The sequence below is a fragment of the Felis catus genome, chromosome F2 (genome assembly GCF_018350175.1).
Source record: "Felis catus isolate Fca126 chromosome F2, F.catus_Fca126_mat1.0, whole genome shotgun sequence".
Classification (NCBI taxonomy): Eukaryota; Metazoa; Chordata; class Mammalia; order Carnivora; family Felidae; genus Felis; species Felis catus.
In genome coordinates this window covers 54,568,662-54,583,282 of record NC_058385.1, presented here as the reverse complement: position 1 = coordinate 54,583,282, position 14,621 = coordinate 54,568,662, and the positions used below count along the sequence as shown (strand labels likewise).

Here is a 14,621-nt window from a genome sequence, read left to right as displayed (position 1 = left end):
CCAGTCCTTCCCCCCTCCACCCGTCCCACTCATTGTCCTCTAACAGTGCATTACTCCGAATCAATCCACAGGCAGGCCTGTGCACAATCATGCATTATTTTGTATGAGGTCATTCTTAAGCCATAGAAAACTCCTCGCTCTCCACTGTGTACACCCTCTCCACAAACACCCTCCCCACACTCTCCTGAGTGATGAGCAGTCCTAAGATCAGCAGGTAACATTACAACCCCCTTCTTAAGTGAATCCTGCATCACTGAGGTTTCGGACCCCGGTACCCAGCTGTCTTTCCTTCCCTAGCTGTGAGCTGTGCTGTCACTTTTCTTTTTATAGAAAAAGTAACATTTCATTGCTTGGATTGTTTCAGGCGGTCTGGAAGGTACATGTCCTGTGGTGAAAATCATGGTGTCAAACCCCCAAACCCAGAGCAATATTTGACTCCTCTGCAGCAAAAAGAGGTTACAGTGAGACACCTGAAGACCAAGCTGAAGGAATCGGAGCGCCGGCTTCATGAAAGGTGAATCTGCATTCCTTGCACGCTGAGCTAAGGATGGTTTCTTTTTCCATGAAATGAAACACAAACCCACACTATAGAGAAATAGAAAAGAAAATTTTTTTCATTTTTGGTAAATTTCTGAAATCAGCCTTTCAAAAGAGCCATTTCCTATTCCTCAGTGATTTGGCTGTTTCAGGAGCACCGGGGACCCTCTAAGGTTTGAGGGGAACCTCTGCTTCTGGGTGTGTACAGCTCGGACATGAAGGGTTGGGTGTGTGCGTGGCTATTTTTAAATGGCAGGAACACTGGCAGGAACAATCCCATACTGCCAGCAGTAAGGGTCACACATGGGGCCCCTATTGAGTCCTGTTTATCTTTCTGAGAGCGTGGACGGCCATGTGCACTATGATTTCTGCAAGCTATTTCTGGGCCGAAGGAAGAGGTTCATTATTCTTGGCTAAGTGTTAAGGTGAAAAACAAAAACCAAAAAAAAAAAAAAAAAAAAAAAGCCCATGCTTAAGAGATCTTATCACAGAGAAAAGACCTTTGACATCTTGGGGCAGGCCAGATTTTCTGCTTCATGATTTCCCTCGGAACTTTTTGGGATAGACGAACGGAGCTCTGACCAGGGTGGCTGAGAGTTCAGGGCAGGGGTGGCGTGAGTCAGACCTTACTTTCTGGAAGTCTGTTTATGATTTGAAGAATCCCTGTGAGGGTTTGAGCAGTCATGGCAGAGAAGCAGGGGAAGGCAATGAAACTGGAGACTACTCCAGTCTAAACTTAGAGAAGCAAAATTAACAACATCTCCTCATGTATATCAGGATCCTGACTGCCTGGTTTTCATATCCACTGAGAATATGAGGACTTGTATTTACATTGACTGTGAAGAAATTATCTATCAGGAGGAATCGCCAACAAAGATCTTGAAATCAGGGTCCTGTGAAGGATCTAAAAAATGGGATAGATTTTCTTCAGTGTAGGATGGATCCACTAGCATTTTCCCCTGAGAAGAGAGGGAATAATTTTCACAAAGTCCTTGCAATATGCAGCAATTTATAATTCAAAAAAAATTCAAATTATTACTGGAATATGACCAGAACAGTTCTGCAAGGCTAAAACTTACCAGTTTGCCTTCCATCTTTGATCGGTAATTAAAAGTGAAATGAACTTTACTTCCAGAAAGTGTAGATATACGAAAAAGGTGGTCTACGAACATAAAAGGAGGCTAAGAAACTCTAATGTGTCCTATTAACGAAATTTCAAATATTAAATACCGAATAGGGAGAGGCTAATGCTTACACTTTGCGCATCGCCTGACAGCACTCAAAAAGAAAAGAAAAGCAGAAAATAGTCACATTTTTTATTCTGATTCTAGTTACTCTTATCATTTTTGCTATTTTGCAATTAAGGGGGGCAGTTCCCGGCTAATACCTGTGAGAGAAAAGAAAAAATCAAAACTGATTTAACCTCCAAGTTTCAAGGGCAAGAGCCCGGGCTCCTGGCCTTGGGGCAGAATCGCTAGGCGCCCGGTTGGAAGTTGACCTTGCCTTCTCCCTGCAGGGAAAGCGAGATTGTGGAGCTCAAGTCCCAGCTGGCCCGGATGAGGGAAGACTGGATTGAAGAAGAGTGCCACCGCGTGGAGGCACAGCTGGCCCTGAAGGAAGCCAGGAAGGAGATCAAACAGCTCAAACAGGTCATCGAAACTATGAGGAGCAGCTTGGCTGATAAAGATAAAGGCATTCAGAAATATTTTGTGGACATAAATATTCAAAACAAGAAGTTGGAGTCTCTACTGCAGAGCATGGAGATGGCTCACAGTGGCTCCCTGAGGGATGAACTGTGCCTGGACTTCCCATGCGATTCCCCAGAGAACAGCTTCCCCCTCGGCCCCCCTTTCGGCAAGATGGCAGACGGGCTGTCTCCGGAGGAGCAGGGCACCGAGGAAGGGGCCGACGGCGAGCCGCTGGTGGGAGACGGTCTGGCCGACCGCACAGATTTGCTGGATGGCATGGTGACCGCCGCCACCGCAGAGGCGGGCGACCTGGAGCTCCTTCACCCCACCCCCGCGGCAGCGGCCCTCGACGGCCTCCCCCTGGCGGCGGGGGAGGAAGAGGGCAGTGCGGTGGTGGAGCGAGCGGTGCAGACCGACGTGGTGCCCTACAGCCCCGCCGTCTCGGAGCTCATTCAGCACGTGCTCCAGCTCCGGGACCCGTGGCCCTCGAGCTCAGCATCGCCTGACGAGTCCGGGGCTGACTCGACAGAAAGCTTCCCCGAGTCCGTCTCTGCGTTCATGGTGGATTTAACGCCAAGAAACCCCAACTCGGCCATCCTTTTGTCTCCCGTGGAGACCCCCTCCGCCACGGTGGATCCGGAAGCTCCCGCAACCCGCCTCATGAGCGAGCTGGATTTTGCAGGCCCCACGGAAGAGAGGTTGGACGGCATCATCCCGCTGTCGCGCGGGGCCGTCGGGACGCAGTACTGGAGCAGCAGCTTCCTGGTGGATCTCCTGGCTGTGGCTGCCCCCGTGGTCCCCACTGTTCTGTGGGCATTCAGTACTCAGAGAGGGGGGACAGATCCCGTCTACAACATCGGGGCCTTGCTCCGGGGCTGCTGTGTGGTCGCCCTGCATTCGCTCCGCCGCACCGCCTTTCACATCAAAACCTAAAATAGAAGTCTTTGTTTCCGTGTGCCAATCTGTCCCGTGTGGCGTCGTGCCAGGTGGAGAAACAGCAGGTCGACTTGCGGCGGCCTCTAGTCTGTCGTTTTTGCTCCTCGGTATTTGATTTGCACTATATTTAGTTGAAGCCTGTTCACTGTTTAAAACCGGAGGTATCTTCAAAGGCATGGAGACCTGGTTCAAGTAAATGCCCCACCAGTGGTAGAGAAAGCATGCTCATGACCCTGCCGTGTCGTCTGAGGTACCCGTTCTTATCCTAGTGGTTCAGGAAGAGAAAATGCAGAGTTTGCACTTTTCAAGACAGCTTCTGTAAGGCTGGCATGTTATCTCCTTGCTTTGCTTTGTGCCGTTTTAAAATGTGTAATTGTTACAGCATTCCAATGGTCTTGTGCACAGCAGGGGACTGTAACCAAAAATAAAACTGTACTTGTGTAATTGGTTTGAAGAAGTCTTGAATAGCTCCTTAGCGTCTTACTTGGGGTTGATAAGATTTGAGTGTTTGCAATTTTTTACTAAATGTAGCTTCAAAGTCGTGAAATGGCTTGTTTGTTCCTAAACCTGTTAATTGATGAGACTGTATGTAAGTTTACGATGCATTAACTTATTTTTTGCTTATTATATAGTGTTTTATTGGAAATTGTTTGTAACCACACACTTCAGCATGATGAAAATAAAGATTAGTGTTTACATTTAAATAAATGTTTTATCCTCCCATAAAATAATTACCTGTGTGGTTTTACTTCTGTAAATGGTAAGAAAGGCTAAATGGATACTTTCTTCTTTATCAGTAGGGATCTATAAAAAATGGACTTAAGAAATGAGAAAGAGGGAAAACAATGATTAAAAGAGGCGAGGATTTCCTACTCTGTCTTTAAAAAAGCATTGTTTCTGACTGAAAGTAGCTTTGATTGCTCTGAAATTACTGATACATTTGTTTGTTCATACATTTATTCACTAAGATGTGTTGAGTATTTTCAGAAAAGTTGGGTTGATTTTCTTTAAGCATGTCAGGGATGCAGAGGGGGAGAATGTGCTAGCACCGTATGCTTCCTCCCCTTGGAATAATAGGATGGCTGGGAAGGATGAGGTAATATTTGATCTCTGTTACTTTATTTGTCCCTTGTGAGGTGGGGTATTATTCTATTTTACAGATAAGGGAGCTAAACCTCAAAGAGGTAAAATGCTCACAGTTTCATGGTTCATCTCTAGAAGCCAGGATTTCAAGTGTCTGCAAAGCAAATGGTTTTTTCCACTCTACCACAAAGCGAAGAGAATATCCTAAGTTCTCACCCAGAGACTCTTCTTCCCATAGCACTTACCACGTTTAAACATACTGTATTTTGACTTTCTATGTCTTGATTATTGCCCATTTCCCCCACTAAAATACTAGGTCTCTGAGGGCAGGGATCTGTGTTCTGTTTTGTTCACAGATGTATGTCAAGAACTTAAAACAGTATGCATAGTAGGGGTTCTAAAAATTGTCGTTGAATGAATTAATTCACCCAACAAATACTTCTGGGTGCTGGGCACTTCACTGGATCAGTCAGCAATACTGAAGGGGACAGATAAGGTTTCTGCCCTCAGGGAGTTTAGGTTCTGTTCGTGAAAGACACAGAACATGCCAATAAATGAAGAAAATCATTTTAGGTAAGTACTAAGTGCTAAGTACTTCCAAGTAAATAAAGTGTTTTGACCAAGAGTAACAGGAATAATGGTAAGGAACAAATCTCTGAAGAAATAACATTAGTACTGATGGATTAAAAAGTGCCAGGTATGTGCAGATATGGGAGTAAATTGTTGCAAAAAGAACAAAAGCAAAAGTTCTGAGTCAGAAAGGGGTTGGGCATGTGATGGGGCATCAAGGAGGCCAGAGTGGCTAGAGTGGAGGAAGAAGTGGAGTAAGCCGGCGACTGGGAGAAGTGGAGAGGAAGCTAGTTCATATGGGGCCATGTAACCATGTTAGGGTTGGTTTGAATTCCTTCCCGGTGCAATGAGAAATATGAATGGACTTTAAACAGGACAGTGATATAATCTGTGTTTTTTTTTTCTTGTTTCTTTTCTTCCTTTTTTTTTTTTTTTGTAACTATGGCTGCCATGTGCAGAAGGCGTTGTAAGCAGGCAGGAGTGGAAGCAGGGAGACCAGTGAAATAGTCTAGATGAGTGATTATGACAACTTGGAGGTGGAAGTGGATATAGAGACTAACTTGAATAAAGATACAACTTAGAACTGAGGTGATTTGCAGAGAGATCGGATGTGGGGAGGGGAAGTGGTAGAGTTTAAGAAAGAGAGAAATTAAGGATGACTCTGGAACACCTGAGTCAATGGTAGTACCATTTACTGAGAATGGAAAGAGACACGCGTTAGGGAGAATAATTTGAGGTGTCTATTAAATATATATGTGGAAATGTCAAGTGCATAATTTTACATATGACTGTGAAAATCACAGGAGTCATTGGGGCTGGAGTTATAAACTTGGGGCTTTTCAGCACTTATATACTATTAAAATGATGGGATGGATAAAATCATCCAGAGAGAGTATAAGGAAAGAAAGAAGGCCAAAGACTGAGTCGTAGGGCATGTCCACATTCAAATAGAGGATAGAGAACCAACAAACCAGGCTGAGAAGAAGCAGCCCAAAAGTAGGAGAAAAACCAGGTGAAGGTAGTACTGGGAAAAATCAAGAGAGGAGAGCGATTCAAGAGTGGAGTGGTCAACTGTGGAAATCCAACCAAGAAGTTGAGTAACAGGAGAACAGATGCATGCCCACTGGCTTTGACAAACTCTTAGTGACTGTCCAGATCTTTTTCTTTGAAGAAATAGACGATTGAAGTGGGTTGGAGAGCGAATGGAAGAGAGAAAGTAGAAATCAACGTGTGCCGCTAATTTTTTAAATAAGTTTCACTGTCAAAAGGAGTAGGGAAGTTGGTAGTAGTTACAAGGGGATAGGAATTACAAGTGTTTGTTTTATTTTTCAATATTGAGAGGAGATAGAATATGTTTGTATGCTTTCATAGTTGAGAAATGGAAAGAAATTGATAACCTAGGAGAGAAAGGATTAAGTGAAGGAGAGAAGATGAGAAGGGATAGGATGTAGGGCAAGCGTGTGGACAGAGGTAGTTTGTCTCTGGTAGGACATTTCTTCTACTGGAATACACACGTGCCTGAGGGCACACATGGGCACTTAGCACACCATAGAGGAATTTGGCTGAAATGGAAGGGAAACTATTTCTGGAGGTGAATAATCGGAAGTGTCCCAAAATAATGAGCTGTGCTGACTCAGGTCCCTTCCTGTAGTCCAGCCTAGACCAATACCTAGATGCTGTTTTCTTCCTTACAGTCCCTCCCTATGTTTATTTTAAGTCATTGCTAAATTAAAGCATTTTTACCTTCAGAAAAATTATAAACTTGTTTTTGGTATCCACTGTTGCTACAGAAACAAATATAACACACAAACTCAGCACTGTTCTTCATCAATTCAAGATGGATGGGAAGATGGGCTCTGGTGAAGAATTCTCCATGAACCACAAATATTTATGTTGATTATCAAATTGGAGGCAGCTGATCACAAACAGTGAATTGCTTTGTTGTCATAACGATCTGTGTCCCTCTTTAAGTAAAACAAAAGATTCAAACAAAATTATCTCATCTGAAACATTGGACGCTGAGTATCCTATCCACATTGAAACGAATGTGTGCGAAGGTGAAACAGGAGATCCTGGACCAGTTCTGTTTTTCTTTTTCTCACCCTCTGTCTCCCCACCCTTCCTCCCCTTCTTCAGAGTTTCAGTCTGTGGAAAATTACTGCTTTTATTCAGAACAGTCTCTCACAAATGAATCCCTTGGAGTAAATAAAAGATGGAACATAGCTTGCCTTTCGGAAGCCCAAGGCGTTGGCTGGTTTTGTGGACAGGATGATCTGATCTCATAGAAAGAAGTACTCAAAGTTGCTTTCAGTAATTGTGTGCCTGTGATGAACAAATAGGCAGGAACATGGAAAAAGAAGAACAATTCTACTCTATTGAACAAATTGCTGTCCCATCAAAGCAAATGTTAAACATTTCCTACAGTTATGTGTGCAAACATTCCAATTTATAAGAAAAGATTTTTTCCCAAAGGGATATGCTGACCTTTCCAAGTTGAGCTGTTCGGAAAGGGGGAAAAATGCATTGCACTCAGATGCCAAGCGTTGCTGACATTTGTGGCAGGAGAGAAAGGAAGTCTGTGATTTGAATCTGTCATAGGCCTTGCCTAAGTAGTGGTTGGGTCTGCTATGTTTTTCTCTTGAGGACTTTTCATTTTAAAAGGTTTAGGGGTAGTTTCTAATTTCCATTTTGGCTCAGTGAGCACTTCTTTTTCTACTACTTGTGTACTCTACAAAATTCATTTATTCCCAATCTTACCAGGCAAAGTGTACACAATGAAGGAATAACCTAGGAAATTAACAATCAAATCTTGAAAGTATGTCAAACTCTCAGTTGTTCCAAACAAAAACAATGAGAAAGTCCACATAGAGTAAAACCATAGTATATCAGGTAATATTTTTAAATCTCTGGAAGACACACTGTGCTGTGACTGCTGATTCTCTTACAGTCACAATGGCTATAACTAATGGTTACAACAATAATTCCAAATAATTCTTAAAATCTCAAAAAGACTTAAATGCTACTCCGAAAAGTTGGTATTAAAAGTTGTGAATACTTCAGTAGTGTTTAAGTTTTGTAAAAGGTGTATCTCTCTTTTTTTTAAGTTTATTTATTTTGAGAGAGAGAGAGCAGCATGAGTGGGGGAGAGAGAGAGAGAGAGAGAGAGAGAATCCTAAGCAGGCTCTACACTGTCGGTGGGGCTTGAACCCATGAACCATGAGATCATGACCTGAGCCAAAATTGGATGCTTAACCGAGCCACCCAGGCACCCCAAAAGGTGTAGCTCTTTTTTTTTTAATGTTTCAACATAAAAATCCCATACGTAAGTCACATAAAAGTGAAGTTGGGGCACAGGACACCCAGCCCGGAGTCCTGCCATTTGCCTCCCTCTCCTCCCCTGCAGTGGTCTCAGTATCACCTCTGAGAACAGCTAGAAAACCAGTTCACTAAATACCAGCCAGTTCATGTAAGAGCCCCTGTGAGATACCTCTCAGTTCCCTGCACTAGTATTCTGAGTAATACTAAAGGGCTCTGTCCTCTCCTGTCCTAAACAAAGGAAGGCTTCTTGGAGATGTTTTCTTTCTTCCTTCCTTCCTTTTTTAAATATTTATTTATTTATTTACTTACTTACTTACTTACATCCAAGTTAGCATATAGTGCAATAATGATTTCAGGAGTAAATTCCAGTCATTCATCCCCTATGTATAACACCCAATCCTGATCCCAACAAGTGCCTTCCTCAATGGCCCTTACCCACAACCCCTCTAGCAACCCTCAGTTTGTTCTCTATATTTAAGAGTCTCTTATGTTTTGTCCCCCTCCCTGTTTTTATATTACTTTTGCTTCCCTTCCCTTATGTTTATCTGTTTTGTATCTTAAAGTCCTCATATGAGTAAAGTCATATGATATTTACCTTTTTATCTTGTTGCAAATGGCAAGATTTCATTCTTTTTGACTACTGAGAAATACTCCATTGTATATATATACCACATCTTCTTTATCCATTCATCCATCGATGGACATTTGGGCTCTTTCCATACTTTGGCTATTGTCAATAGCACTGCTATAAACATTGGGGTGCATGTGCTCCTTTGGAACAGCACACCTGTATCCTTTGGATAAATAGCTAGTAGTGCAATTGCTGGGTGGTAGGGTAGGTCTATTTTTAACTTTTTGAGGAAACTCCATACTTTTTTCCAGAGTGGCTGCACAAGTTTCCATTCCCACCAGCAGTGCAAAAGAGATCTTCTTTCTCTACATCCTCACCAGCACATCTGTTGTTGCCTGAGTTGTTAATTTTAACCATTCTGACTGGTGTGAGGTGGTATCTCATTGTGGTTTTGATTTGTATTCCCCTGATGATGAATGATGTTGAGCATTTTTTCATGTGTCTGTTAGCCATCTGGATGTCTTCTTTGGAGAAGTGTCTATTCATGTCTTTTGCCCATTTCTTCACTGGATTCTTTGTTTTTTGGGTGTTGAGTTTGAGAAGTTCTTTATAGATTTTAGATACTAATCCTTTATCCGATATGTCATCTGCAAATATCTTCTCCCATTCCATTGGTTGCCTTTTAGTTCTGCTGATTGTTTCCTTTGATGTACAGAAGCTTTTTATTTTGATGAGGTCCAAATAGTTTTTTGCTTTTGTTTCCCTTGCCCCCAGAGATATGTTACATAAGAAATTGCTGCAGCTGAGGTTAAATATATTTTTGCCTGCTCTCTCATCTAGGATTTTGATGGCTTCCTGTCTTACATTGAGGTCTTTCATCCATTTTGAGTTTATTTTTGTGTATGGTGTAAGAAAGTGGTCCAGGTTCATTCTTCTGCATGTCGCGGTCCAGTTTTCCCAACACTATTTGCTGAAGAGACTGTCTTTATTCCATTGGATATTCTTTCCTGCTTTGTCGAAGTTTAGTTGGCCATACGTTTGTGGGTCCATTTCTGGGTTCTCTATTCTGTTCCATTGATCTAAGTGTCTGTTTTTGTGCCAGTACCATACTGTCTTGACGATTACAGATTTGTAATACATCTTGAAGTCCGGGATTGTGATGCCTCCTGCTTTGGTTTTCTTTTTCAAGATGTCTTTGGCTGTTGGGGTCTTTTCTGGTTCCATACAGATTTTAGGTTTGTTTGTTCTAGCTCTGTGAAGAATGCTGGTGTTATTTTGATAGGGATTGCATTGGATATGTAGATTGCTTTGGGTATTATCGACGTTTTAACAATATTTGTTCTTCCAATCCATGAGCATGGAATACTTTTCCATTTTTTTTTTTGTGTCTTCTTCAATTTTTCAGAAGCTCCCTACAGTTTTCAGTGTATAGATTTTTCACCTCTTTGGTTAGGTTTATTCCTAGGTATTTTGTGGGTTTTGGTACAATTGTAAATGGGACTAATTCTTTGATTTCTCTTTCTATTGCTTCTTATTGGTATGTAGAAATGCAACCGATTTCTGTGCATTGATTTTATATCCTGTGACTTTACTGAATTCCTGGATCAGTTCTAGAAATCTTTTAGATTTTCCATATAGAGTATCATGTCCTCTGTGAAAAGTAAAAGTTTAATTTCCTCCTTGCCAATTTGGATGCCTTTTATTGTTTTGTGTTGTGCTTGCTGAAGCTAGGACTCATGGAGATGTTTTCTAATCTTTTCTCATACATGTTTGCCAGTGATCTATTGGTTTAACTGTGAAGAGGATCTCTCATTTTCAGTACCGAGGCCATAAAAACATTTGGGACCATGATTATGCAGAATGATTCTGGCTGTAAAGCCCACAGCCAGCCCCCTTGTGAATGGTTTTAGAGGCAGGCATCCTGCCTCCTGCTCCTCACTGCCCTAGAGTTCCTCCCCATGGTGATCTTCTGATTGGCCTTCAGGGATAGTTTTACTTTCATTCCCGGAAGCTGTCATTTTTGGTCAAAGTAATTTTGAATAACTTTGAAAAATTTTGCCCGAGTAGAACTGTAATGAACTGGAGTATGAGAACTATTAACAACTGCAATATTTCTCCAATTTGATGGTGTAGTAAAGCCCTCCTTCCCCTTCCTCACAATCAAATAGCTCACAGTGTTTGAAATGGTTTTCCAGCCTTACTTTCTACAGTAAACAATAGGTACTGGCATTTTAAACTGACCTTTAATTCTTCTGAACCAGCACATTATTTCTGGCTTATTGGTTATATAGAGAAAATGAACAACGAAAGCAGTCTTAATAATGTTCACATCTCCCACTGAAAGTAGTATACAGAAAAAAATTTTAAAAATGATCACCCACGTACTTATTATTTATTTTGAGAGAGAGAGTGCACGCACGCAAGCAGAAGAGGGGCAGAGAGAGAGGGAGGGAGAATCACAAGCAGGCTCTGTGCTATCAGTGCAGAACCTGACATGAGGCTCGATCCCACAAACTGTGAGATCATAACCTAAGCCGAAATAAAGAGTTGGAAGCTTAACCAACTGAGCCACCCAGGCACCCCTCACCCGTGTACTTATCTTACTCCATAAGGGTTCCTTCTAATCAAGATAGGCAATTATGAGGTTCAGGTGCACTGTGAAGCTTCAAAAAGAAATAAAAAACATCTGTATTTTTATGTGCTTTAAACTTAAATGAAACAAGTTAAATATATCTATATCCTTATGCACATCTTACTTCATTTACCGTTACAAAAAAGTCAAAAAAAATCAAAAATTTGTTTCACAGGCCAATATATCTAATGATGATGACATTGTCTCCATAAAATAGGTAAGCACTGATTTTATTTAGGAATAATCAACACATTTGGAAACTGCCTTGATGTGTAAATGAAGGACTATTTTAACAAATAAAACTGGTTTGGGGCAAAAGTTATCTTATAATGAGCCAAACTGCCATAAGAATAAGAAACCATAATGATCCAACTTAGAGTATGTCCTTTGAATTTCCTATGCACAGAAATGATTTTTTCTGTGCCATTTACACTCTCAACCAGATCCTAAAGACACATGTTAAGAACATAACTGGACAAGGTCATAGACACATTTTGTAGCAGGAAGGTCTCTGGGTACAGCACTGACCTACACATGCACAAGAACTGTGACCTTGGCATCATTAGAATAATGACCCAATCGGGGTGCCTGGGTGACTCAGTTGGTTAAGCATCCAACTTCAGCTCAGATCATTATCTCAACGGTTCATGAGTTTGAACCCCGCATCAGGCTCTGTGCTGACAGTTCAGAGCCTGGAGTCTGCTTCGGATTCTGTGTCTCCCTCTCTCTCTGCCCCTCCCCCACTCACACTCTCTCAAAAATAAATAAATGTTAAAAAATTAGAAAAAAAATAATGACCCAATCAAGTGACCTAATAGTCATAGTTTTACAACTGCATGAATATAAACCATATTTCATTTTGCCTTGATTATATAATATCTGACCCAAGTAAACTGGGAATACAGTCATAATAGCATTGGCACTCAACTACAGTTATTTATATGAAAATAAAAGCCAAGCTAATTTCCTTATTAAAGAAGTTCTTAGGAAACAAAAATAGGTGTTATCTATTATAATTTGTAACATCATTTTCATTGAGAACTAGAAAGGAAATTCTGATGGCAAACTTTGTCAGGTGGTAATTTCCAGCAAAGAGGCCTTAAAAATCATAGTCCACAAGAATGCTGATTAACCACTAAGGTCATCTGCTCTCAAAGCTTGCTATTTTCCTGTTATTCAAACATGCAACTGCCTGGTTTCTTCATATGTGAGATGGGGTAATGTCTACCTCACTGGATTGTGAGAAGTCATTGATATAATTAGATTCTCAGTTCTGAACACATAAAGCTTTCCCTTTTGTAATTAAACTTGTAGTTCACCATAAAGATGTATTAAAAGTAATATGGCAAAATCAGTCAACTCCCACTGTCCACAGGAAGGGGGCTGCCAATAGAGCACAGCAAAATGTGGAAAGTGTACAGGGCCTCACAACTACCACTTGCTGAGGGTTTATGTATGAGCCAGGCACTATAATGAACACTTATAGTCTCAGTACTTAAAACCACCATCTCCATTTAAATGATTTGCAAACTCAGGCAATTTTTTTAATACTGCACCATTGCTACAACTCAGAATTCAGAGCTCTCACAATTGGTGCAATCAGATCGATACATAGCAAATCATTAACATCCATGGAAGTTCCTGGAAGGAAGGCCACAGACTGGTTGGTCACAGACTTCTGGTGAAAGTTTTTTTCTTTTTTTTTTTTTTAATTTATTTTGAGAGAGAGAGAGAGAGAGAGAGTGAGCAAGTAGGGGAGGGGCAGCAAGAGAATTCCAAGCAAGCCCCAAACTATGGTATGAAGCTCAAACTCACGAACTGTGAATTCATGACCTGAGCCAAAATCAAGATTTGGATGCTTAACCAGGCAACCCTCTTGTGAAAGTTTCTATGCAAAAGATCCTGCTGGTGGATTAGCAAGGTCAGTAGCAGGTAGTCAGGGTAGAAAGGTGTGTGTTGGGGGGCCAGGTGTGTGTAGGAAAGTGTGTTCCTAGAATAGGGTCTGTTTCCACCTCTAGAAAACCAAGAGTTTTGGTGAAAAGAACCTTATTACTCTCTGGGGTGCCTGGTTGGCTCAGTTAAACGTCTGACTTCGGCTCACTCATGGCCTGACAGCTCGGGGTTCAGGCCCGGAGTTGGGCTCTATGCTGGCGACTCAGAGCCTGGAGCCCGCTTTATTGTCTCCTTCTCTCTCTCTGCCCCTCCCCTGCTCACGCACTCTCTCTCAAAAATAAATAAACATTTAAAAAAAAAAAAAAAGAAAGAAAAGCATCTTACTACTCTCAAAACTTACCTCAGTTACTTACTGAGCATGACTAAGGGGCATGGCAGATAAGAGGTGGGAAGCAAAGTGAAAAACAGCTGAATACAAAAGGAATCACAAGTTGATCCTATAACCTTGGAACAACTTTGGTTAAAGTGAAGTAAATTACATGAAGAAAAAAAAAGGCTCCTTGTTATTAGGAGAGAGGACCTCAAAATTTAAAAATCTTTGTAAATGGTAAACACAAGTTTACTAAGTTATTCACTACTGAAATAAGCTCTTCATGGACCCACCATCTTCTTCAGCACTCCAATTCACTGGAGGGGAGAAACTTCTTCCCGGAAGCAAACCCCCACCCCTCAATGTGGTTTCAGCTGAAACTACTCACCACAGTAACTTAATTTTCTTACACACCTTATGAAAGATTTCTTTTAAACAAGGGGCTAAAGACTGTGAAAATAGTTGCAGTAGGTTATCTTAAAGCTGAACTACACAGGATTAAACAAGATGTGTGTGTTATATATATCAGACCCAGACCATCCCTTAGTACTTACATCATTAATGACAAAACTTAGGCTTTTTGGAACACTGGCCATGGTTAGATTTGCACTATACTCGTAGCATATAGAGTGGTGTTGGATGCTTGATCCAGATACCAGTTTCTATAGCTACCACCTTCTTCCCAACCACCAATCTTCAACTGAGAATAGTCACCATACTGGCCAGAGGCAAGTGCAGGTCAAAACTGAGGAATTTAAATGCTGAATTTTAAGTTCTCAAATGTTGACTCAGTTAAATTATGCTACTAAAAAAGAGCCAAGAGTCAACTAGAAGATATCCCTAGCTACAGCTTAATAAGAGGAAAATAAGTGGAAACCATATATATATATATATATATATATATATATATATATATATATATACATATTCACACAGTTTGTATACATATATATAGTGTGTGTGTGTGTATACACACACACACAAAACAAAGTTTCACATGTCTGCACATTACTTGGTACCTCA

At 41.2% G+C, this 14,621-nt stretch overlaps 1 protein-coding gene across 3 annotated transcripts in view; it reads left to right on the top strand.

Moving 5' to 3' along the window:
• Positions 1–3,892, top strand: part of SYBU (syntabulin) — a 112,805-nt gene extending 108,913 nt beyond the window's left edge. For all 3 annotated transcript variants that reach the window (XM_019823041.3, XM_011291446.4, XM_019823040.3), the window contains 2 exons: positions 365–514; positions 2,054–3,892. In XM_019823041.3, the coding sequence (XP_019678600.2) occupies positions 365–514; positions 2,054–3,158 (1,255 nt within the window). In that variant the 3' untranslated portion in view covers positions 3,159–3,892. The remainder of the gene's footprint in view (positions 1–364; positions 515–2,053) is intronic.
• The last annotated feature ends 10,729 nt before the right edge of the window (positions 3,893–14,621 follow it).